The 26,055-nt window shown below is 42.5% G+C and overlaps 1 protein-coding gene across 5 annotated transcripts in view; it reads right to left on the bottom strand.

Moving 5' to 3' along the window:
• nrxn2a (neurexin 2a) overlaps positions 1 to 26,055 on the bottom strand; it is a 391,484-nt gene that overhangs the window by 217,248 nt on the left and 148,181 nt on the right. For all 5 annotated transcript variants that reach the window (XM_090226564.1, XM_090226562.1, XM_090226563.1 and 2 more), the window contains 2 exons: positions 16,035 to 16,336; positions 4,749 to 4,910 (listed from right to left, as the gene is read on the bottom strand). In XM_090226564.1, coding sequence (XP_090082690.1) covers positions 4,749 to 4,910; positions 16,035 to 16,336 — 464 coding nt within the window. The remainder of the gene's footprint in view (positions 1 to 4,748; positions 4,911 to 16,034; positions 16,337 to 26,055) is intronic.

The following is a 26,055-nucleotide window of genomic DNA, read 5'->3' on the forward strand; positions in this document are numbered from 1 at the left end:
GTCTGTCATGCCTGCCTGCCTGTCTTCATGCCTGCCTGTCTGTCTGTCATGCCTGTACTGTACTGCCTCATGATGCCATCTATTTTGTGAAGTGCACCTGTCCCTCCTGCAGCAAAGCACCCCCACAGCATGAAGCTGCCACCCCCGTGCTTCACGGTTGGGATGGTGTTCTTTGGCTTGCTCCTCCAAACATAACGATGGTCATTATGGCCAAACAGTTCAATTTTTGATTCATCAGACTAGAGGACATTTCTCCAAAAAGTACGACATTTGTCCCCATGTGCAGTTGCAAACCGCAGTCTGGCTTTTTTCTATGATGGTTTTGGAGCAGTGGCTTCTTCCTTGCTGAGCAGCCTTTCAGGTTATGTCGATATAAGACTAGTTTTTACTGTGGATATAGATACTTTTGTACCTGTTTCCTCCAGCATCTTCACATGGTCCTTTGCTGCTGTTCTGGGATTGTTTTGCACTTTTCACACCAAAGTACGTTCATCTCTAGGAGACAGAACGCGTCTCCTTCCTGAACGGTATGACAGCTGCGTGGTCCCATGGTGTTTCTACTTATGTACTATTGTTTGTACAGATGAACGTGGTACCTTCAGGCGTTTGGAAATTGCTCCCAAGGATGAACCAGACTTGTGGAGGTCTACAATTTTTTTTCTGAGGTCTTTGCTGATTTCTTTAAAGGCACAGTCAATTTCGTGTATGTAAACGTCTGACCCACTGGAATTGTGATACAGTGAATTATAAGTGAAATGATCTGGCTGTAAACAATTGTTGGAAAAATTGCTTGTGTCATGCACAAAGTAGATGTCCTAACTGACTTGCCAAAACTATAGTTTGTTAACAAGACATTTGTGGAGTGGTTGAAAAATGAGTTTTAATGACTCCAACCTAAGTTTATGTAAACTTCCAACTGCAACTGTACATGGTACTTTTATATAAAGCAGTCACATAACAATAATAATTTACCAAACATCAGCTCTCAGCCACTCTCATCCCATCCCACCTATCACCATAGACCTCAGCTCTTTAATCCCGCCCCTCAGCCACTCTCATCCCATCCCACCTATCACCATAGACATCAGCTCTTTATCCCGCCCCTCAGCCACTCTCAGCCCATCCCACCTATCACCATAGACATCAGCTCTTTAATCCAGCCCCAGCCACTCTCAGCCCATCCCACCTATCACCATAGACATCAGCTCTTTAATCCCGCCCCTCAGCCACTCTCAGCCCATCCCACCTATCACCATAGACATCAGCTCTTTAATCCCACCCCTCAGCCACTCTCAGCCCATCCCACCTATCACCATAGACATCAGCTCTTTAATCCCGCCCCTCAGCCACTCTCAGCCCATCCCACCTATCACCATAGACATCAGCTCTTTAATCCCACCCCTCAGCCACTCTCAGCCCATCCCACCTATCACCATAGACCACCCATCGCCCAACACTGCTCATTGTAAGGTTAATTTTAAGTGCATGTTGTGGTTTTTTAACAAGTCTGTCTGTCTGTCTGTCCGTCCGCCCGTCCGTCCGTCCGCCCGCCCGCCCGTCCGGCTGCCTGTCTGTCTGTCTGTCTGTCTGCCTGTCTGTTACATGTACACTGTTCCTGTGTGCAGATGGAGGCAGTAGGCAGGCACAGCTGAACATGTTTTTCATTTTCACACCAACGGCACTTGCAGTCAAAAGCTGACTGACGCCCTGCTTCAGGGTGATAACTTCAGTGTCTCTCTGAATCAAAATACACAAGCAAGCAGCTTGGATTCACACGATACAATTACCAGTAATCGCCAGGCCAAAAAATACATCTCATGAGAAGAATAAGAAGTGAACCACAGTATGAAAAATGCAATTGTTGGAGAGTCAACTTCAGCCATAGGTGGGAAAAGTAGTAAAAATGTCAGAATAACACTCAATACCTCTCTCTTTTTTGGTAGTATCAATCATACTGATACAGACTCCTGATGCCTGTTTCAGCGTAACATTGTGTGATAGATATTGGAGGACTACATAGTATCAGAGCTAGGAGGTTTCTTTGGGAATTACTGATACACTTACACTACAGTTCAAAAGTTTGTGGTCACTTAGAAATGTCCTTGTTTTTGAAAGAAAAGCACGTTTTTTTGTCCATTAAAATAACATCAAATTGATCAGAAATACAGTGTAGACATTGTTCATGTTGTAAATTACTATTGTTCTTGGAAATGGCTGATTTTTTATGGAATATCTAAACAGGCGTACAGAGGCCCATTATCAGCAACCATCACTCCTGTGTTCCAATGGCACGTTGTGTTAGCTAATCCAAGTATAACATTTTAAAAGGCTAATTGATCATTAGAAAACCCTTCGCAATTATGTTAGCACAGCTGAAATCTGTTGTGCTGATGAAAGAAGAAGCAAAACAACTGGCCTTCTTTAGACTAGTTGAGTATCTGGAGCATCAGCATTTGTGGGTTCGATTACAGGTTCAAAATGAACTTTCTTCTGAAACTCGTCAGTCTATTCTTGTTCTGAGAAATGAAGGCTATTCCATGCAAGAAATTGCCAAGAAACTGATGATCTCGTACAACATACTCCCTTCACAGAACAGAGCAAACTGGCCCTAACCAGAATAGAAAGAGGAGTGGGAGGTCCCGGTGTACAACTGAGCAAGAGGACAAGTACATTAAAGTCTAGTTTGAGATACAGACACCTCACAAGTCCTCAACTGGCAGCTTCATTAAATAGTACCCACAAAACACCAGTCTCAACGTCAACAGTGAAGAGGCGACTCTGGGCTGTTGGCCTTCTAGGCAGAGTTCCTCTGTCCAGTGTCTGTGTTCTTTTCTTTTTATTGGCCAGTCTAAGATATGGCTTTTTCTTTGCAACTCTGAAGCTGCCAACGATGATATATTTTTTAAAAGGCTCAGTGTCGTTATCCTCGTAAGGGGAAGGTGCTGGAGTATTGAAAACGGGAGATCCAATCATTTTGACCCCAATCTTCTTAGATTTCTTTGCATTACTTGTTAAACAAAATATATTTCTCTGAGCAATTGTATTGGTAGAAGATTATACAACTTGTAAAAAAAATATATAACATACTATATAGCTCAGTATTTGTATTATTTATTTTAGACTGTCTTTTTTGCTGATCTTAATCAAGGGATCCAATCCTTTTGGATCCCAATGTAGATCCCACTGTATATTGTTCAACCTGCTATCAAATGTATGTTTATCAGTAATTCCCTTCAGACCCATCCTAGCCCTGACATACAGTATAGTCCACCAATATCTATCACACAATGAATGTTACAGACTCCTGATTTATTTGACAGTGTATCAGTATATTGGTATTGGGAATCCTGTAAAAAACACTTTAGGAAACAAGGACAGTGAGAAGCACTGCTCAATCAATAAAGAGGTGGACATTATTAATAAATGAAGGAGTCAACTAGACAAAGCCAGAGGGAGGGATGTGCTGCCTGGGAATCCATGAAGGAGATCAATGTCTAATTTGGCTGTCAGGATGGTAAAGCTAAGACCTCACTAACACTGGCACAGTATTCATTACACATGTGCTCTGTCTGAGAGAGAGAAGGAGGGAGGGAAAAACAGACGGAGAAAGAGAGAGAGAGAGAGAGAGAGATGGGGAGGGAGGGAGGGAATATGTATATAGAGAGGGGGCGGTAGAGAGAGAGATAGAGAGAGAGATGGGGAGGGAGGGAGAGAGCGATGGCGAGAGAGAGAGAGAGAGAGAGAGAGAGAGAGAGAGATGGCGAGAGACGGCGAGAGAGAGAGAGAGAGAGAGAGAGAGAGAGAGGGTGTATAGGAAGGTCACAACGAGGATGGGGGGGTGGAACCTGCATTATTCAACAGAATAGAAAGTCTGATGTTCATATACAGGTAGACATGTTATTGTATAATTCAAGGCCATAACTACATTCATACCTGACCAATTACCATACTGTACAATGCCAGGTGATATGCAGAGGTATACAAATGAAACACAGTTATGGCTCACAGCTATGGCTACACTATGGCTCACAACTATGGCTACACTATGGCTCACAGCTATGGCTACACTATGGCTCACACTATGGCTACACTATGGCTCACTCTATGGCTACATTATTGCTCACACTATGGCTCACTCTATGGCTCACCCTATGGCTCACTCTATGGTCTACACTATGGCTACATTATGGCTCACACTATGGCTCACTATAGCTCACAGCTATGGCTATGCTATGGCTACACAGCTAAGGCTCACAGCTATGGCTCACAGCTATGGCTCACACTATGGCTCACACTATGGCTCACACTAAGACTACACTATGGCTCACTCTATGGCTCACTCTATGGCTACACAGCTATGGCTCACAGCTATGGCTCACAGCTATGGCTCACACTATGGCTCACACTAAGACTACACTATGGCTCACACTAAGACTACACTATGGCTCACACTAAGACTACACTATGGCTAACACTAAGACTACACTATGGCTCACTCTATGGCTACACAGCTAAACACTTAGAGCACTGCATGTGTACACACATTACAATCTGTCATTAACTAGCAACTGAAACAATTGACAAATATAAACATGGTATGTTCTTCCTGTGTGATGCACTGGGAGGTTTAACATCTAAATTCCAAGTGACGCATTCCTCAATAACAACAACAAATCTGTCATGTTACAAAGTGAATGGTGTTTGTGAATGTGAACACAGCTCAATGAGGGCAGTTGACCAGTACTTACGTCTTTGAGACAGCCCATGAAGTTATTGCTGACTGGGGAGCCAGGGAGGTCAGCCGTGTTGGGACTCCCCCCAATGTAGAAGAAGTCATCAGAGCCCAGCATGGTGTAGTCCTCCTGGGTGTAGCCGGTGGTGGACAAGATCCCATCCACAGAGACAGTCACCTGGGTGGCCAGAGAGAAATGGAGGTATGGAGAAAGTGGGAGGAGGAAAGAGAGAACAGACAGAAAGAGACAAAAAGGGAGATGTGGAAAGAATTTGAATTCAACATCAAATGAAACAATGCACTGCTATGTTTTTGCGTTAAATGCTGGCCTTTACATTTGGTTGAATTCTCAGCTGTAAGAGTCATGAGTGCAGTTGGAGGGCCCAGCCATTCTCAGAAGCTTCCTCCTTTTTCTCGATTCTCGACAGATAGGCAGGGTTGATGACAAGCAAATTATGATATAATCATTCCATCAATATTTTGGATTTCAGTACAATATTATACAGTATATCTAAGTATGTCTGTAGATGTGAATTTGAGATGACACCCATTTCATGACAGATACAGTAGTTCATCATTGGAAATGTCCGCCAGAGGATGTAATGTTCCTTTCTCTACCATAAGCCCCCAGCCTCCAACCAGCCTCACAACTACAGACCATGTGTAACCACGCCAGTCCAGGACCTCAAAATCCACCTTCTTTACCTGCGGAAAAGGCTGAGACCAGCCACCGATGAAACTGTGGGTTTGCACAACCGAAAAATCTCTGCACAAACTGTCTCAGGGAAGCTCATCTGCGTGCTCGTCATCCTCACCAGGGTCTTGACCTGAATGCAGTTCGGTGTCGTAACGGACTTCAGTGAGCAAATGCTCACCTTCAATGGCAACTGGCACGTTGGAGAAGTGTGCTCTTCATGGATGAATCCCAGTTTCAACTATAATGGACAAATGGCAAATCGGTTTGTTGGGCGAGTGGTTTGCTGATATCAACGTTGTGAACAGAGTTCCCCATGGTGGCGGTGGGGTTATGTTATGGGCAGGCATAAGCTACAGACAATGAACACAATTGCATTTTATCAATGTCAGTTTGAATGCACAGAGATACCGTGACGAGATCCCATTGTCGTGCCATTCATCACCTCATGTTTCAGCATGATGATGCACGGCCCCATTTCGCAAGGATCTGTACACAATTCCTGGAAGCTGAAAATGTCCCAGTTCTACCATGGCCTACATACTCACCAGACATGTCACCCATTGAGAATGTTTTGGATGCTCTGGATCGACGTGTACGATAGCGTGTTCCAGAGCCCTTCAATATCCAGCAACTTTGCACAACCATTGAAGAGGAGTGGGACAACATTCCACAGCCCACAATCAACAGCCTGATCAACTCTATGTGAAGGAGATGTGTCGCGCTGCATGAGGCAAATGGTGGCCACACCAGATACTGACTGGTTTTGATACTGACTTCTTTTTTAAGGTATGTGTGACCAACAGATGTATATCTGTATTCCCCAGTCATGTGAAATCCATAAATTAGAGCCTAATGACTTATTTCAATTGACTGATATCCTTGTATGAACTGTAACTCAGTACAATCTTTGAAATTGTTGCATGTTACGTCTACTAGTTAGCTAGTGATAGCCAGATTCAGAAGCTTGCAAACTGCCATTAGAAAAAAAACCTTGATTTTTGCCAAAAGTTTAGAGGGGAAAAAAAGTCAAATTTAATAGTTTCAGTATAGTTTTCTTTTTTTAAAGTTTGTTAACCTCTCTAGGGTATGTGGGACGCTAGCGTCCCATCTGGCCAACATCCAGTGAGGTTGCAGAGCGCCAAATTAAATTACAGAAATGCTGATTATGAAAATTCTGAAAACAAAACATATTTTACATAGGTTTAATTATTTCAGTTGACAAAATCTTTTTTTATGATTATTTTTTATTTTTTTATTTTTCGTTTCCTATAATAACCTTGAGCTGTACAGCATGTGGTTTACAAAACCCTGCGTGGATTGGTCAAGTCTCACCAAGTTCTACCCAATCAGACGTGATCATGTGTCACGTGATCATCTTTGAAATCGCTGGCTAATTGTTGATAAGAGGCAGGGTCTGTGTTATCCTTGTTTCATCAACAAAACCAAGTGGGCCAGAGAGATACATTTGGATACATTAGTAACCTGCAAGTTGCATACACTAGAGAGGATAGATCCCTTTCTGTGTTTGCAAACATTGCCACACGAGAGTGATGCGCGCAAATTGGTGACAGAACAAGGGGAAATTCTTATAAAATGGCAGACAAAAAAGCCTCTATTTACATGTTGCTTATGAGTGCATTTCACACTACTTTTGGATTATAATTGGATTTTAAGTTTCGTATGAATGTCCTGCTTATTACAACATTCTGCTGAAAAGGCAGCGTGAGAAATTCAAAAATATATTTTTTTAAATATGTAACTTTCACACATTAACAACTCCAATAAAGCAAATGAAAGATAAACATCTTGTTAATCTACCCATCATGTCTGATTTAAAAAATGCTTTACCTCGAAACATATGATTATGTTAGATCACCGCCAAGTCCAAAAAACACACAGCCATTTTCCCTGCCAAAGGAGTCACAAAAAACAGAAATAGAGATAAAATGAATCACTAACCTTTGATGATCTTCATCAGATGACACTCATAGGACATCATGTTATACAATACATTTATGTTTTGTTCGATAGTGTGCATAATGATATCCAAAAATCTCAGTTTACATTGGCGCCATGTTCAGAAATGCCTCCAAAATATCCAAAGAAATTGCAGAGAGCCATATCAAATAACAGAAATACTCATCATAAACTTTGATGAAAGATACATGTTTTACATAGAATTAAAGATACACTTGTTCTTAATGCAACCGCTGTGTCAGATTTCAAAAACCTTTAAGGAAAAAGCATACCATGCAATAATCTGAGACGGTGCTCAGATAGAAACAACATTTCTCTGCCATGTTGGAGTCAACAGAAATACGAAATTACATTATAAATATTCCCTTACCTTTGATGATCTTCATCAGAATGCACTCCCAGGAATCCTAGTTCCACAATAAATTGTTGTTTTGTTCGATAATGTCCATTATTTATGTCCAAGTAGCTACTTTTGTTAGCACGTTTAGTACACACATCCAAACGCTCGTGCAGGTCCAGGCGAACGTCGGACAAAAACTTAAAAAAGTTATATTACAGGTGGAATAAACTTATCAAACTAAGTTTAGAATCAATCTTTAGGATGTTATCATAAATATTCAATAACGTTCCAACAAGAGAATTCCTTTGTGTAAATTAAGTCGATATCATGTGGAAGTTGTGGAATGCTCGTGAACAGGACCTGGCTCTCTGCCAGACCACTGACTTATTCCCCTCTCATCCGGCCCCACAGTAGAAGCTTCATTCAAGGTTCTACAGACTGTTGACATCTAGTGGAAGCTGTAGGAAGTGCAAACAGATCCATATCCCACTGGGATTTCAATAGGCGATGAGTTGAAAATCAACCAACCTCAGATATCCCACTTCCTGTTTGGATTTTTCTCAGGATTTCGTCTGCCATTTAATTTTACTTTTATTTAACTAGGCAAGTCAGTTAAGAATAAATTCTTAACGACAGATTTGAACTTGCAACCTTCCGGTTTCTAGTCCAACACTCTAACCACTAGGCTACCCTACCGCCCCTGCCATATGAATTCTGTTATACTCACAGACATCATTCAAACAGTTTTAGAAACTTCAGAGTGTTTTCTATCCAATAGTACTAATAATATGCATATATTAGCATCTGGGACAGAGTAGGAGGCAGTTCACTCTGGGGACGCTATTCATCCATAGTGAAAATGCTGCCCCCTATCCCTAAAAATTAACCAGTAAAAAGGCTATTTGGCTAGCTTTTGCTACAGCCTATATCAATGAGTGTTAGCATTCTAGCTAACAATTACTGCATCCAAAACATATTTGTAAGCGTACGAGAACCCGCCAAAAATATTTTTTGTTTAGAATGAATAAAAACGTAAATCTAGGCTGGGCGCAGATGGCGATGTGGTTTTTACTGCCGCCGGGAGTTGCGAGCAGTGTGTCGTGTACTGGAAAAGGGGTCTATACTGTAGGCCTAATGATATTATGTGAAGTCTGAAGACCATTATTGCTGACTGACAAGTATTATGTTTCGCAGGGGTCCTCTCTGAGAAAAGCGAAGCCCAGCCACCTGCACTCTGTGTCCTTGAGCAAAGCACATACAACTAATTGCTCAGGCGTGTGTCTCAAGTAGAGTGGGATATGCACAAAAACATATACAAATATTAGCACCCACCTACTCTGAGGGATTGCCCGGTTATGATAATTAGACATGGGTGTTTCTTGGTTTTAAATGTCCTTCCCTCATTAAAGGACAACACATTTTTATGTCTGCTGTTTCTGTTTAGAGCTGTAATGAATCTGTAGATTCAATTGTAGGCAAGGTTGAACAAGGGAGTTGTTGAAAGTGTTTGTGTGTGTATGTGTGTGTATGTGTGTGTGTCTGTGAGAGAGTGAGTCAGAGTGAGTGAGTCAGAGTGAGTGAGTGAGTGAGTGAGTGAGTGAGTGAGTGAGTGAGTGAGTGAGTGAGTGAGTGAGTGAGTGAGTGAGTGAGTGAGTGAGTGAGTGAGTGAGTGAGTGAGTGAGTGAGTGAGTGAGTGAGTGAGTGAGTGAGTGAGTGAGTGAGTGAGTGAGTGTGTGTGTGTGTGTGTGTGTGTGTGTGTGTGTGTGTGTGTGTGTGTGTGTGTGTGTGTGTGTGCGTGCGTGCGTGCGTGCGTGCGTGCGTGCGTGCGTGTGTGTGCCAGAGAGTGTGTGATTGAGTGTGTGTGAGAGAGAAAGCAATTGGGGATAGCGCGAGAGAGACAAGAGTTATTTATTTCACTTTAGTTTATCCATTTCACTTGCTTTGGTAATGTAAACATATGTTCCCCATGCCAATAAATCCTCTTGAATTGAATTGAGAGAAACAAAAGAGAAAGCTATTTTGTTTAGAAGACGAATACAGCTTGTGAAAACGGACCACCAGAGATTGTTAAAAAAGAAATGTTTCCACAGGAGGTGCATTTCTTTCTGTCGGCATGTCAGTGAGGTAACTGGAAGCTATCCAAGGAAAAGCACAATGTATGCAGGGAAGTGCATGAGAGGGTTTGTAAGTATAGGATTATTCTGTCTATTGGAAGTATGGTTGAGGGTAGGGTTGGGATAATGAAGAGAGAATGTCTATATGCAGGTTGGGATGAGAGGGAAGGGGGTTCTTTTAGTAAGGACGTTAGAGTCAGACACACAAATGGTTGTCAGTTCAGTACTAGATCGAATCAGATAGACGGACATAGAGTGCATTAGGAAAGTATTCAGACTCATTGACTTTTTCCACATTTGGTTACGTTACAGCCTTGTTCTAAAATGGATGAAATAAATACAAATTCTCAGCAATCTACAAACAGTACCCCATAATGACAAAGGGAAGACAGGTTTTTAGAATTTTTTGCAAATTAATCAATAAATAAAAACTGAAATATCTTATTTACATAAGTATTCTGACCCTTTGCTATGAGACTTGAAATTGAGCTCAGATGCATCCTGTTTCCATTGATCATCCTTGAGATGTCACTACAACCTAATTGGAGTCCTCCTGTGGTAAATTCAATTGATTAGACATGATTTGGAAAGGCACACACCTGTCTATATAAGGTCCCACAGTTGACAGTGCATGTCACATCAAAAACCAAGCGATGAGGCCGAAGGAATTGTCCGTAGAGCCCCGAGACAGGATTGTGTCAAGGCACAGATCTGGGGAAGGATACTATAAAATGTCTGCAACATTGAAGGTCCCCAAGGGCCTCCATCATTCTTAAATGGAAGAGGTTTGGAACCCTCTTCCTAGAGCTGGCCGTCAGCCCAAACTGAGCAATTGGGGGAGAAGGACATTGGTCAGGGCGGTGACCAAGAACCCGATGGTCACTCTGACAAAGCACTGGAGTTCCTCTGATAAGATGGACGAACCTTCCAGAAGGACAACCATTTCTGCAGCACTCCACCAATCAGGCCTTTATGGTAGAGTGGCCAGACGGAAGCCACTTCTCAGTAAAAAGGCACATGACAACCCGACTTGGAGTTTGCCAAAAGGCACTTAAAGACTCTCAGACCATGAGAAACAAGATTCTCTGGTCTTATGATACCAAGATGTATTGCCAATCGTCACATCTGGAGGAAACCTGGCACTATCCCTACGGTGAAGCATGGTGGTGGCAGCATCAGGCTGTGGGGATATTTTTCAGCGGCAGGGACTGGGAGACTAGTCAGGATCAAGGCAAAGATGAACAGAGCAAAGTACAGAGAGAGATCCTTGATGAAAACCTGCTCCAGAGCGCTCAGCAACTCAGACTGGGGCGAAGGTTCACCTACCAACAGGACAATGACCCACAGCCAAGACAATGCAGGAGTGGCTTCTGAATGTCCTTGAGTGGCCCAGCCAGAGCCGAGAATTGAACCCAATCGAACATCTCTGGAGAGAACTGAAAATAGTTGTGCAGCAACGCTCCCCATCCAACCTGACAGAGCTTGAGAGGATCTGCAGAAAAGAATGGGAGAAACTCTCGAAATACAGGTGTGCCAAGCTTGTAGCGTCATACCCATGAAGACTTGAAGCTGTAAACACTGTGAAATGTGCTTCAACAAAGTACTGACTTAAGGGTCTGAATACTTATGTAAATGTGATATTTCCATTCTATTTTAAATTAGCAAAAATGCTTTGCCATTATGGCATTGTGTGTAGATTGATGAGGATTTTATTTGTTTAATCCATTTTAGAATAAGGCTTTAACGTAACAAAGTGTTGAAAGTAATAGGGTCTGAATACTTTCCGAAGGCACTTTATATACTCTTAGTGTGAATAGAAAGACCTTGGAATTTTGGTTGGAATAAAAGTGGCTTTATTTGTTGTAATAACCCATCAAGGGCTTGAGTGTGGACACATGCGATGCATATTAATCACGGAATTATGAATCATTCACATAAAGTCAAATGGAAAGAGAAAATCACACTAACAGAGGGTGTAGATGATTTCTACTATGTACTGTTGATGTTCGTGGAGGCAACAGAATGGATAAAAGACTAACCAAAAATAAACTACATGGATCTACCTGTCTCCATATTTATATCCTACGTTAGGATTATAAGGCGAAAGGGAAGTGAAGCTTTGAAGTTGACAAAAATGTTTTTTTTTTACTAAAGTCTCTCTCTCTGATTAATACTGTTTCACAGTGCCTGACACTTCATTGATACCCACTATAGGAAAGATGTATGCTTGTTCTTCCTGTTAGCCACAATGGACCTATTCTAAACCGAATTCTCTAGTTCTGACTTCTTATTCATGATTCAGTTTTTTGTATTTTTACCCCTTTTTCTCTCCAATTTCGTGATATCCAAATTGGTAGTTACAGTCTTGTCCCATCGCTGCAACTCCTGTGTGGACTCGGGAGACGCGAAACAAGATGTTTACCATAGCATGTTCAATAGCTGGGTGCTTCATCAGAAAGGGGAGGAGAAAGAAATGGCAGATGGTAAAGTCAACAAAGCACACTAGTGCTTTAGAAAAGACCAATAAAATGCCCTGACATGTGTATACATCCCTTTGTAAGGTAACAGTCAATGCATAGATTTGGCCTTTATTCAAAATGATACCAATAATACAAATCAAAATTGAGTGGGAATTTAATTGGAGAGATAAAATAAAAGCTCCACTAAATGCAAAGCAATGAAAAGCTGAATTTAGTATCTAACAGAAACAAATGAAGAATATAAAAAAATGAAGACTACCTTTTGAAGAGTCATACGTTTTAGAACACTTACTCATTCAAGGTTTTTCTTTATTTTAATATTTTCTACATTCTTGAATAATAGTGAAGACATTAAAACTATGAAATAACACATATGGAATCATGTAGTAACCAAACATTTTTTAAACAACGCCTGGTTATCTGATGCAGCACTCCATCACTCTCCTTCTTGGTCAAAGAGCCCTTACACAGCCTAGAGATGTGTTGGGTCATTATCCTGTTGAAAACAAATGATAGTCCCACTAAGCCCAAACCAGATGGGATGGCGTATCGCTGCAGAATGCTGTGGTAGCCATGATGGTTAAGTGTGCCTTGAATTCTAAATAAATTGCAGACAGTGTCACCAGCAAAGCACCATCACACCTCCTCCTCCATGCTTTACGGTGAGAAATACACATGCAGAGATCATCCGTTCAGCCACACTGCGTCTCACAGACACCTCCTGGGGGCGGCCCGTCAGGAAGTCCATGATCCAGTTGCAGAGGGAGGTGTTTAGTCCCAGTTTCCTTAGCTTAGTGATGAGCTTTGAGGGTACTATGGTGTTGAACGCTGAGCTGTAGTCACTGAATAGCATTCTCACATAGGTGTTCCTTTTGTCCAGGTGGGAAAGGGCAGTGTGGAGTGCAATAGAGATTGCATCATCTGTGGATCTGTTTGGCCGGTATGCAAATTGCAGTGGGTCTAGGGTTTCTGGGATAATGGTGTTGATGTGAGCCATTACCAACCTTTCAAAGCACTTCATGGCTACGGACGTGAGTGCTACGGGTCTGTAGTTATTTAGGCAGGTTGTCTTTGTGTTCTTGGGCACAGGCACTATGGTGGTCTGCTTGAAACATGCTGGTATCACAGACTCAATCAGGGACATGTGGAAAATGTCAGTGAAGACACCTGACAGTTGGTCAGCACATGCCCGGAGCACACGTCCTGGTAATCCATCTGGCCCCGCAGCCTTGTGTATGTTGACCTGTTTAAAGGTCTTACTCATTTCGGCTATGGAGAGCATCATCACACAGTCATCCGGAACAGCTGATGCTCTCATGCATGCCTCAGTGTTGCTTGCCTCGAAGTGAGCATAGAAGTGATTTAGCTCGTCTTGTAGGCTCGTGTCACTGGGCAGCTCGCAGCTGTGCTTCCCTTTTTAGTCTGTAATAGTTTGCAAGCCCTGGCACATCCGACGAGCATCGGAGCCGGTGTGGTATGATTCAATCTTAGCCCTGTATTGACACTTTGCCTGTTTGATGGTTCGTCACAGGGCATAGCAGGATTTCATGTACGCTTCCGGGTTAGAGTCCCGCACCTTGAAAGCGGCAGCTCTACCCTTTAGCTCAGTGCGAATGTTGCCTGTAATCCATGGCTTCTGGTTGGGGTATGTACATACAGTCACTGTGGGGACAACGTCCTCGATGCACTTATTGATAAAGCCAGTGACTGATGTGGTGTACTCCTCAATGCCATCGGAAGAATCCCGGAACATATTCCAGTCTGTGCTAGCAAAACAGTCCTGTAGTTTAGCATCTGCTTCATCTGACCACTTTTTTATAGACCGAGTCACTGGTGCTTTCTGTTTGAATTTTTGCTTGTAAGCAAGAGTCAGGAGGATAGAGTTGTGGTCGGATTTACCAAATGGAGGGCGAGAGAGATCTTTGTATGCGTCTCCGTGTGTGGAGTACAGGTGACCAATTTATTTTTCCCTCTGGTTGCATATTTAACATGTTGATAGAAATTTGGTGGAACTGATTTAATTTTCCCTGCATTAAAGTCTCCGGCCACTAGGAGGGAGCGCCACCTCTGGGTGAGTACTTTCCTGTTTGTTTCATTCCTTATACAGCTGACTGAGTATGGTCTTAGTACCAGCATCTGTCTGTGGTGGTAAATAAACAGCCACGAAAAGTATAGCTGAAAACTCTCTAGGCAAGTAGTGTGGCCTGCAATTTATCACAATATACTCTACTTCAGGCGAGCAAAATCTAGAGACTCCCTTAGATTTCGTGCACCAGCTGTTGTTTACAAATATGCAGAGACACGCTGCCGGTGCAGCATGTATTCCGCTAGCTGAATATCCATGTTGTCATTCAGCCACGATTCCGTGAAACATAGGATATTACAGTTTTTGATGTCCCATTGGTAGGATATTCATGATCGTACCTCGTCTAATTTATTGTCCAATGATTGCACGTTGGCGAGTAGTATTGACGGTAACGGCAGCTTTCCCAGTCGCCTTCTCCGGGTCCTGACCAGGCATCCAGCTCTTTGTCCTCTGTACCTGCGTCGCTTCCTCTTGCAAATAACAGTGATGTCGGTCCTGTGGAGTGTTTGGAGAATGTCTTGTGCGTCGTCTTTTTTTGTAGAACAAATATTTGTCTAATCCGAGGTGTGTGATCGCTGTCCTGATATACAGAAGCTCTTTTTTGGAATAAGATACGGTTGCAGAAACATTACGTACAAAATAAGTTGCAAATAATGCATGGGAGAGGAAAGCAGGCAGGACCAGGGTTAGTAGGAGAGCATGGCACTGACTAATCCTGACAGGGTGTAAAGCTAGCACAGAAATATGTTGTGAAATACATGGCTGTAATCTTTAAAGATAAAAGGTTTTTTATAAGTTCAACCCTAGAGGATAGATCTAGCTAAATATGGACCACTCATCAGCTATATTGGTAGTATCCTTCCTCAGGATAAATTCACTGACATCATTATAAGCATTAAGGTAAAGTCAAATATATTATGTTAGAAACATGGAATTATAAAAGCAACTTCAATACACAAACAAATCATATTCATTACTAGTAGGCTTATAATGTGGAGACTCAATGAGACTGACTCAGAAATCAATCAACACGTTCCAAGTCAATTCAGCCACAACAATATACACCTCAACACTAGTCACACAGGGAGGAACATCCCACATCAACATGGTTCACCTATGGAGAAAAAATGTTGAGAGAGACACAAATGTGTCATTGATTCATTTTACTCTGAACTGAATTGAAAAGAACAAGATTGTGTATCGACAGCCATAGAGAATAAGAATGGATTACTACAGCATATGTGAGGCACATTTACTCAACGTACCCTAAAGACTTTCACACTTGGGGTATGAGTCACTGGAGTTTGGCTTGGGACTGATAAAGATAAATTGAGGGCTAAATCAGAAAAGGGTAGCCTAAAACATCTTTGTTTTTCAGTCCTGAGGGATAAATGAACACAACACAGTGAATATAATTCAATCACAAACTCACATTATAACTGGTCTCCCTTGGATGCCCATGATGGATATGCATCCACAACAACTGGAAGCTAAATGATGATACTATCACACCCTCTTCAAATAGAAAATGAAAATCTTCCTGTAATAATGCTAAATCTACTGCTGAGCGCAGGAAGAAGCACAGAGAGGGTGTGTACAGTACTGTACCTGGCGCAGGTTGCGTGTGATGCGCACTTCGTGCCAGGCATTGTCGTTGAACTTGCCGTTGGTGGGCTCCACCAGGGCCTCGAAGGCCCCTGAGCCCAGGTTGATGACTAGCCACACAGCGCCGCTCCTCAGGGATAGGTTGACATAGTCAGCTGACTTCCCGGTGTGGAGAAGTAGGCCGTTCCTCTGCAGCGTGCGGAAGGACAGAGTGATCTCGTCCAGTTTGCTCTGGATGGGCATCTGAGATAAGTCATAGCTGAAGAACTCGTTGCCTTTGTAGGTGGCAACCGATTCCTCTTTTGCTGTGGTGAGAGATGGAGAGAAGGCTGTCAAAATAAAAATCAAATGCTATTTGTCACATGCGTCGAATACAACAGGTACCTTACTGTGAAATGCTAACTAACAAGCCCTTAACCAACAATGCAGTTCAATAATGATAATTTCTGAAACATCAGCTATTGTTATCACATCTATTATTATCACAACCATTGTTATCAAAACCATTGATATCACAACCATTGATATCACAACCATTGAAATCACAACCATTGATATCGTCACCTAGAGATATCATCAGCTAGTGTTAACGTCGGCTTGAATTATCATCAGCTAGAGTTATCGTCAGCTAGCGAGTTTGTCAGCTAGCGACATCATCAGCTAGAGAGATCCTCAGATAGAGAGATCGTCAGCTAGAGAGATCATCAGACAGAGAGGTCGTCAGATAGAGTTATCATCAGCTAGCGTTATCGTCAGCTAGAGAGATCGTCAGCTAGAGAGATCGTCAGCTAGAGATATCGTCAGCTAGAGAGATCGTCAGCTCAAAAGATCTTCAGCTAGAGAGATCTTCAGCTAGAGTTATCGTCAGCTAGAGTTATCGTCAGCTAGAGAGATCGTCAGCTAGAGAGATCGTCAGCTAGAGAGATCGTTAGCTAGTGTTAGCGTCAGCTAGTGTTATCGTCAGCCAGAGTTATTGTCAGCCAGTGTTATTGTCAGCTAGTGTTATCGTCAGCTAGTGTTATCGTCAGCTAGTGTTATCGTCAGCTAGTGTTATCGTCAGCTAGTGTTATCATCAGCTCGAGTTATTGTCAGCTCGAGTTATCCTCAGCTCGAGTTATCGTCAGCTCGTGTTATCGTCAGCTAGTGTTATCGTCATCTAGAGTTATTGTCAGCTATTTTATATTGATTTTATTATTGATTTTATTATTATATTATTTTATTATTGATTTAGCCCACTGCAGTGAAAGGCTAACAAGGGAGAACCTGGCCAAGAAGGCAGCAGGAGTCAATACAACATTATAACAATGTAAAACAGATATACTGTTCAAGCTTCTTGAAATGGAGCTTAGAATACTGTAATTACAGGTTAATAATATGTATATTTCTCCCAATTATGACACAAAAATGGATGGGTGAACATATCAAAGAACCAGTCAACAAATATATCATCACCATCATCTCATCACCATATCTGCCAAACCTTTTCCTTACACCTGTTTAAAAGTTATCTTTAAATTCCTTTAATTTCCTTCAGGGGAAAACTGACTACTTTAGCTTTTCCATGGACAATGGGGATGAGATATTATTGATGCATCTGACACACATGGCAGCACTATAACCTTCCTGGGTCCTACAGATGTCTAGGGATATATCTAACCACCGTTCTTAAGCAAATTTGCTCAATTAAATGATTTTATTTAACCTTTATTTAACTAGGCAAGTCAGTTTAAGAACAAATTCTTATGTTACAATGACGGCCAACCCCAGCCAAACCCTCCCCTAACCCGGGCAACTATGGGCCAATTGTGCGCCGCCCTATGGGACTCTGTGGTCGACGTCACCAGTCTTCTAGCCATCATTGATCCATTTTTCATTTTCCATTGGTTTTGTCTTGTCTTCCAATACACCTGGTTCCAATCCCATTCATTACCTGTTGTGTATTTAACCCTCTGTTTCCCCTCATGTCTTTGTCAGAGATGGTTTGTAATTATTTAGTGTTGTTTGTATTGGGGCGTCGGGTCCTCGTACACACTTTGTTTTGTGTATTTTTTCATGGTTTTGGAGTTATGTTTTTCCGCCATTAAACTACTCCATTTTTCCAAGATAAATTATCCTGCACCTGACTTCCTTGCCACCTATACACACGCCTATGACACTGAGAGGCAGTGTCTTAGACTGCTGCGTCACTCGGGAGCACATCCTATCAAGTTATGGTTGGGTGCAATCAGATGCAATGTTGCTTTTCAAATTCCCCATCTGATCAAATGTAAAACATTCCTGCTCGTGGATTTCCTGCAGAAAATTACATGAATTTGATCACTTGAGAGAATCCATCAAGCATGAAGCCTACGAATGTCATTTGGAATCTAGATGATTTGTGCAGGATTCAATCAAGCAGAGGCCATCTCTTACCTTGAATAGTCTAACTCCCAGGTAACACTCTTCTTCAGATCTAATGTATGATTCAGTTAGCAGCTGCTGCTATTTACAGCAAAGCAGAACCCACATTTAACTACCACAAAGCACAATGAAATTGAGAGCTGCTCATTGTCTTAATGTCTCTTTACCACCAAAGTGAATAACGTCTTAAGGTTGGCATCCACATACAAGCCTTCATCTATATCTATCAGAACATAGTCTAAGGCAACAACTTTCGTCTTCTGATTAGCCTTCTCTGGCTCTCATCGGTCTTCTCATTTGACGCATTGTAAGGATCGTACTTCTATCTCCGTCTCCCATCCTACTTGTTGCCTGCTAAAGTCTGGTGACCCCATGTGACAAGAGGAATTTAATTAGCACTACACAGCATCTGAGGAACAGTACCACAGACAACTACGCATGGGTGGCCTCTGCTACAATTCATCATTCTGTCTCACTACCATCCCCCTCCCCCTGCTCTCTCTCTATCCCCCTACACCCGCCTTCCCTTTCAGTCTGTGTCTGTCTATATCCCCTCCTACACAGTCCTTTGAGAAAGATGACAGAGAGAGACGATAGAGAGAGAATAGAGAGACGATCGAGAGAGAATAGAGAGAGACACGATAGAGAGAGACGATAGAGAGCAAGAGATGATACAGAAAGAGAGAGACGATAGAGAGAGAGAGATGATAGAAAGAGAGACGATAGAGAGAGAGAGACGATAGAGGATAGAGAGAGACGATAGAGAGAGAGAGACGATAGAGGATAGAGAGAGATGATCGAGAGAGAGCGACGACCGAGAGAGTGACGATAGAGGACAGAGAAAGACGATAGAGAGAAAGAGATGATAGAGGATTGAGAGAGAGGATAGACAGAGAGCGACGATCGAGAAAGAGACACAATAGGGAGTAAAAGAGACAATAGAGAAAGGCGAGTGAAACAGAGGATAGAGTGAGATGATAGAGAGATGATAGAGAGAGAATAGAGAGACGATCGAGAGAGAATAGAGAGAGACACGATAGAGAGAGACGATAGAGAGCAAGAGATGATACAGAAAGAGAGAGACGATAGAGAGAGAGAGATGATAGAAAGAGAGACGATAGAGAGAGAGAGACGATAGAGGATAGAGAGAGACGATAGAGAGAGAGAGACGATAGAGGATAGAGAGAGATGATAGAGAGAGAGCGACGACCGAGAGAGTGACGATAGAGGACAGAGAAAGACGATAGAGAGAAAGAGATGATAGAGGATTGAGAGAGAGGATAGACAGAGAGCAACGATCGAGAAAGAGACACAATAGGGAGTAAAAGAGACAATAGAGAAAGGCGAGTGAAACAGAGGATAGAGTGAGATGATAGAGAGATGATAGAGAGAGAGAGACGATAGAGAGAGAGAGAGACGATAGACAGAAACGCTAGAGAGAGAAGCTAGAGAGAGATACGATAGAGAGAGAGATGATAGAGATACTATAGTCCTATAGAGAGAGAGAGACTATAAAGAGAGAGACTATAGAGAGAGACGATAGATACGATAGAGAGAGATATGAAAGAGAGAGAGACTATAGAGAGAGAGACGATAGAGAGAGAGACGGTAAAGAGAGAGACGATAGAGAGAGAGACGATAGAGAGAGACTATAGAGAGAGACGAGAGAGAAAGAGTCTATAGAGATACGATAGAGAGAGAGACGATAGAGAGACGATAGAGAGAGAGAATATAGAGGTACGATAGAGAGACTATAGAGAGAGACAATAGAGAGACGATAGAGAGAGAGACTATAAAGATACGATAGAGAAAGAGACTATAGAGAGAGAGACGATAGAGATACGATAGAGAGAGAGACTATAGAGAGAGAGACGATAGAGAAAGATACTATAGAGATACGATAGAGAGAGAGACGATAGAGAGAGAGAAGCTAGAGAGAGATACGATAGAGAGAGAGAGACGATAGAGATACTATAGTCCTATAGAGAGAGAGAGACTATAAAGAGAGAGACTATAGAGAGAGAGACGATAGATACGATAGAGAGAGATACGAAAGAGAGAGAGACTATAGAGAGAGAGACAATAGACAGAGACAAGAGAGAGAGACGATAGAGAGAGACGATAGAGAGAGAGGCGATAGAGATACAATAGAGAGAGAGACGATATAGAGAGAGACTATAGAGAGAGACTATATAGATACGATAGAGAGAGAGACTATAGAGAGACGATAGAGAGAGAGACTATAGAGAGACGATAGAGAGAGAGACAATAGAGAGAGAGAGATTAGACAGAGACGATAGAGAGAGACCATAGAGATACGATAGAGAGACTATATAGATACGATAGAGAGAGGGACTATAGAGAGACTATAGAGATACGATAGAGAGAGACTATAGAGAGAGAGACGAAAGAGATACGATAGAGAAAGAGACAATAGAGATACGATAGAGAGCGATACGATAGAGAGAGATACGATATAGAGAGAGACGATATAGAGAGAGACTACAGAGAGAGACAATAGACAGAGAGGCCATAGAGAGAGAGATGATAGAGAGAGATGATAGAGAGAGACGATAGAGAGAGAGACGATAGAGAGAGAGACTACAGAGAGAGACAATAGACAGAGAGGCCATAGAGAGAGATGATAGAGAGAGATGATAGAGAGAGACAATAGAGAGAGAGACGATAGAGAGAGAGACTATAGAGATACGCGAGAGACGATAGAGATACGAGAGAGAGACGATAGAGAGACGATAGAGAGAGACTATAGAGAGAGACAATAGAGAGAGACGATAGACAGAGAGGCCATAGAGAGACGATAGAGAGACGATAGAGAGAGAGGCTATAGAGGTACGATAGAGAGAGAGACGATAGAGAGAGAGACGATAGAGAGAGAGACGATAGAGAGAGAGACGATAGAGAGAGACTATAGAGAGAGAGAATATAGAGGTACGATAGAGAGACTATAGAGAGAGACAATAGAGAGACGATAGAGAGAGAGACTATAAAGATACGATAGAGAAAGAGACTATAGAGAGAGAGACGATAGAGATACGATAGAGAGAGAGACTATAGAGAGAGAGACGATAGAGAAAGATACTATAGAGATACGATAGAGAGAGAGACGATAGAGAGAGAGAAGCTAGAGAGAGATACGATAGAGAGAGAGAGACGATAGAGATACTATAGTCCTATAGAGAGAGAGAGACTATAAAGAGAGAGACTATAGAGAGAGACGATAGATACGATAGAGAGAGATACGAAAGAGAGAGAGACTATAGAGAGAGAGACAATAGACAGAGACAAGAGAGAGAGACGATAGAGAGAGACGATAGAGAGAGAGGCGATAGAGATACAATAGAGAGAGAGACTATAGAGAGAGACTATATAGATACGATAGAGAGAGAGACTATAGAGAGACGATAGAGAGAGAGACTATAGAGAGACGATAGAGAGAGAGACAATAGAGAGAGAGAGATTAGACAGAGACGATAGAGAGAGACCATAGAGATACGATAGAGAGACTATATAGATACGATAGAGAGAGGGACTATAGAGAGACTATAGAGATACGATAGAGAGAGACTATAGAGAGAGAGACGAAAGAGATACGATAGAGAAAGAGACAATAGAGAGAGATACGATATAGAGAGAGACGATATAGAGAGAGACTACAGAGAGAGACAATAGACAGAGAGGCCATAGAGAGAGAGATGATAGAGAGAGATGATAGAGAGAGACGATAGAGAGAGAGACGATAGAGAGAGAGACTACAGAGAGAGACAATAGACAGAGAGGCCATAGAGAGAGATGATAGAGAGAGATGATAGAGAGAGACAATAGAGAGAGAGACGATAGAGAGAGAGACTATAGAGATACGCGAGAGACGATAGAGATACGAGAGAGAGACGATAGAGAGACGATAGAGAGAGACTATAGAGAGAGACAATAGAGAGAGACGATAGAGAGAGACGATAGACAGAGAGGCCATAGAGAGACGATAGAGAGACGATAGAGAGAGAGGCTATAGAGGTACGATAGAGAGAGAGACGATAGAGAGAGAGACGATAGAGAGAGAGACGATAGAGAGAGACTATAGAGAGAGAGACGAGAGAGAAAGAGTCTATAGAGATACGATAGAGAGAGAGACGATAGAGAGACGATAGAGAGAGAGACCATAGAAATACAACAGAGAGAGAGGCTATAGAGAGAGAGAGACGATAGAGAAAGATACTATAGAGAGAGAGAATATAGAGGTACGATAGAGAGACTATAGAGAGAGACAATAGAGAGACGATAGAGAGAGACTATAGAGATACGATAGAGAAAGAGACTATAGAGAGAGAGACGATAGAGATACGATAGAGAGAGAGACTATAGAGAGAGAGACGATAGAGAAAGATACTATAGAGATACGATAGAGAGAGAGACGATAGAGAGAGACTATAGAGAGACGATAGAGAGCGAGACTATAGAGATACGATAGAGAAAGAGACTATAGAGAGAGAGACTATAGAGAGAGAGACTATAGAGAGAGAGACTATAGGGAGAGAGAATATAGAGATAGACCTGCTAGAGCACTACTGCCAGACCTGGGCCCTGGCAGTAAACCCCAAAAATACAAAAATAATGATTTTCCAGAGAAGATCCAGATCTCAGGGAATTAGACCAAAGTTCTCAATTGGTACAAAATATATAGAGTACTGCACACACTACAATTACTTAGGTTTAAAAATAAGCTCAACTGGACACCTTAATGAGGCAGTGAATGAGCTGAGAGAGAAAGCACGCAGGGCATTCTACGCCATTAAAAAGCTCATTCAAATTTGGCTAAAACTAATTGACTATGTCATTGAACCAATTGCACTTTATGGTAGCGAGGTGTGGAATCCACCTGCAAAACAAGATTTCGTAAAATGGGAGAAACACCCCATTGAAACACTGCATGCTGAGTTCTGTAAGATTCTCCTACATGTCCAGAGGAAAACTACAAACAATGCATGCAGGGCAGAATTTGGCCAATATTCACAAATTATAAAAACTCAAAAATGAGCAATTAAGTTTTGGAAACATCTAAAATACAGTGACCCCCTCTCATATCATTACCAAGCCCTGCAATGCCAAGAGCTGAGCAAAGAAAAGAGTCACCTCATCCAGCTGGTCCTGGGGCTGAGTTCACAAACCTGTTCTACTAACACACTGAAGCCTCAGGAGCAGAACATCCAATCAGAATAAACCAAATTACAACACAGTCAAAACAAAACTACATTGCTTATTGGGAAACACAAACACAAAGCAAAATGCAGTGCTATCTGGCCCTAAATCGACAGTACACCGTGGCTAACTATTTGAACATGGTTACTGATCAAAACCTTAGAAAAACCTTGACAAAGTACAGGCTCAGTGAGCACAGCCTTGCCATTGAGAAGGGTAGACACAGGAAAACCTGGCTCCCTGTAGAGGAAAGGCTGTGCAACCACTGCACAACAGCATAACCTGGCTCCCTGTAGAGGAAAGGCTGTGTAACCACTGTACAACAGCATAACCTGGCTCCCTGTAGAGGAAAGGCTGTGTAACCACTGTACAACAGCAGAACCTGGCTCCCTGTAGAGGAAAGGCTGTGTAACCACTGTACAACAGCAGAACCTGGCTCCCTGTAGAGGAAAGGCTGTGCAACCACTGTACAACAGCAGAACCTGGCTCCCTGTAGAGGAAAGGCTGTGTAACCACTGTACAACAGCAGAACCTGGCCCTGTAGAGGAAAGGCTGTGTAACCACTGTACAACAGCAGAACCTGGCTCCCTGTAGAGGAAAGGCTGTGTAACCACTGTACAACAGCAGAACCTGGCTCCCTGTAGAGGAAAGGCTGTGCAACCACTGCACAACAGCAGAACCTGAGACAGAGCTGTATTTCCTGACAAAATGTGAAAAATATAAAACCATTAGAGAGTGTCATTTCCCCAAATCCCCACTCATTCAAGGTTTCAAAGACCTATCTGATGATAGTAGGCTACCTGTCCTGTTGGGGGAGGACGCAGAGAGCTGTGGGTTGGCAGCGCACTACATTGTTGCCTGCCATAAGTTGAGGGACAGACCAATCAACATGCACATTTACTCTACAGAGAGACGAGAGAGACGATAGAGAGAGAGAGAGAGACGATAGAGAGAGAGAGAGACACGATAGAGAGAGAGCGAGACGAGAGAGAGTGAGAGAAGAAGATAGAGAGAGACGATAGAGAGACAATAGAGAAAGAAGATAGAGAGAGATGATAGAGAGAGACGATAGAGAGACAATAGAGAAAGAGAGAGAGAGAGAGATGATAGAGAAAGAGAGACGATAGAGAGAGAGAGACGATAGAGAGAGAGATGATGATAGAGAGGCGATAGAGTGTAAGGGTTTTCCTGTGGTGAAGTAGAGGCGGACCAAAATGCAGCGTCGTTATATTGATTCATGTTTAATAACAAAAAGGATAAACACGAACACTACAAAACAATAAACGTGGAAAACCAAAAACAGCCCTATCTGGTGCAAAACACAGAGACAGGAACAATCACCCACAAACACACAGTGAAACCCAGGCTACCTAAGTATGATTCTCAATCAGAGACAACTAATGACACCTGCCTCTGATTGAGAACCATACTAGGCCGAAACATAGAAATACTCAAAACCTAGAAAAACAAACATAGACTGCCCACCCAACTCACGCCCTGACCATACTAAATAAATACAAAACAAAGGAAATAAAGGTCAGAACGTGACAGAGAGAGAGAGCGAGAGTGAGAGAGACGAGAGAGAGGCGGTAGAGAGAGAGAGATACGATAGAGAGAGAATTTGAGTTGTTGGGTCTGGGACCTCACAACATGATAAACACTCAAACAAAACCATGGTTACACATCAATTAAAAACACAACAACAAATCTTCCTACTCAGTAACTAAACACAACAGCCTCTGAATGCCCAATATACTCATAAACAGATCAATATTGTAAACCATTTTGTTGAAGGCAAACTCAACCCTCAGTCTCACTGCCAACATTCTCTTCAGCATCCCCACCACATCCACAGACCCCTATCCCCGAATACTGTTCTTTCATGTCTTCCATAAGCAAAATAACAGCACCCCTTCGACTAAAACTGTACTTTAGCCCAAATATAAACTGTTGGGAAGAGAAAATCTCTCCCAGAGCTGACAACCATCCCGACCAACCAGGGACACTGTCAGAACAGATGTGCCGGAGTTCCAGACTCTGTCAGCACAGAGTGGACACCCTTCCCCAACAGTAGGATCCAGGTGTACCAGATGCATGTTGGACACCCCTCCCCAAGAGTAGGATCCAGGTATACCAGATGCATATTGGACATCCCTCCCCAACAATAGGATCCAGGTGTACCAGATGCATGTTGGACATCCCTCCCTAACAGTAGGATCCAGGTGTACCAGATGCATATTGGACATCCCTCCCCAACAGTAGGATCCAGGTGTACCAGATGCATATTGGACATCCTTCCCCAACAGTAGGATCCACGTGTACCAGATGCATATTGGACGCCCCTCCCCAACAGTAGGATCCAGGTGTACCAGATGCATATTGGACATCCCTCCCCAACAATAGGATCCAG

This window comes from Oncorhynchus mykiss, chromosome 29 (assembly GCF_057628025.1).
Source record: "Oncorhynchus mykiss isolate SJ-2025 chromosome 29, ASM5762802v1, whole genome shotgun sequence".
Lineage (NCBI taxonomy): Eukaryota > Metazoa > Chordata > Actinopteri > Salmoniformes > Salmonidae > Oncorhynchus > Oncorhynchus mykiss.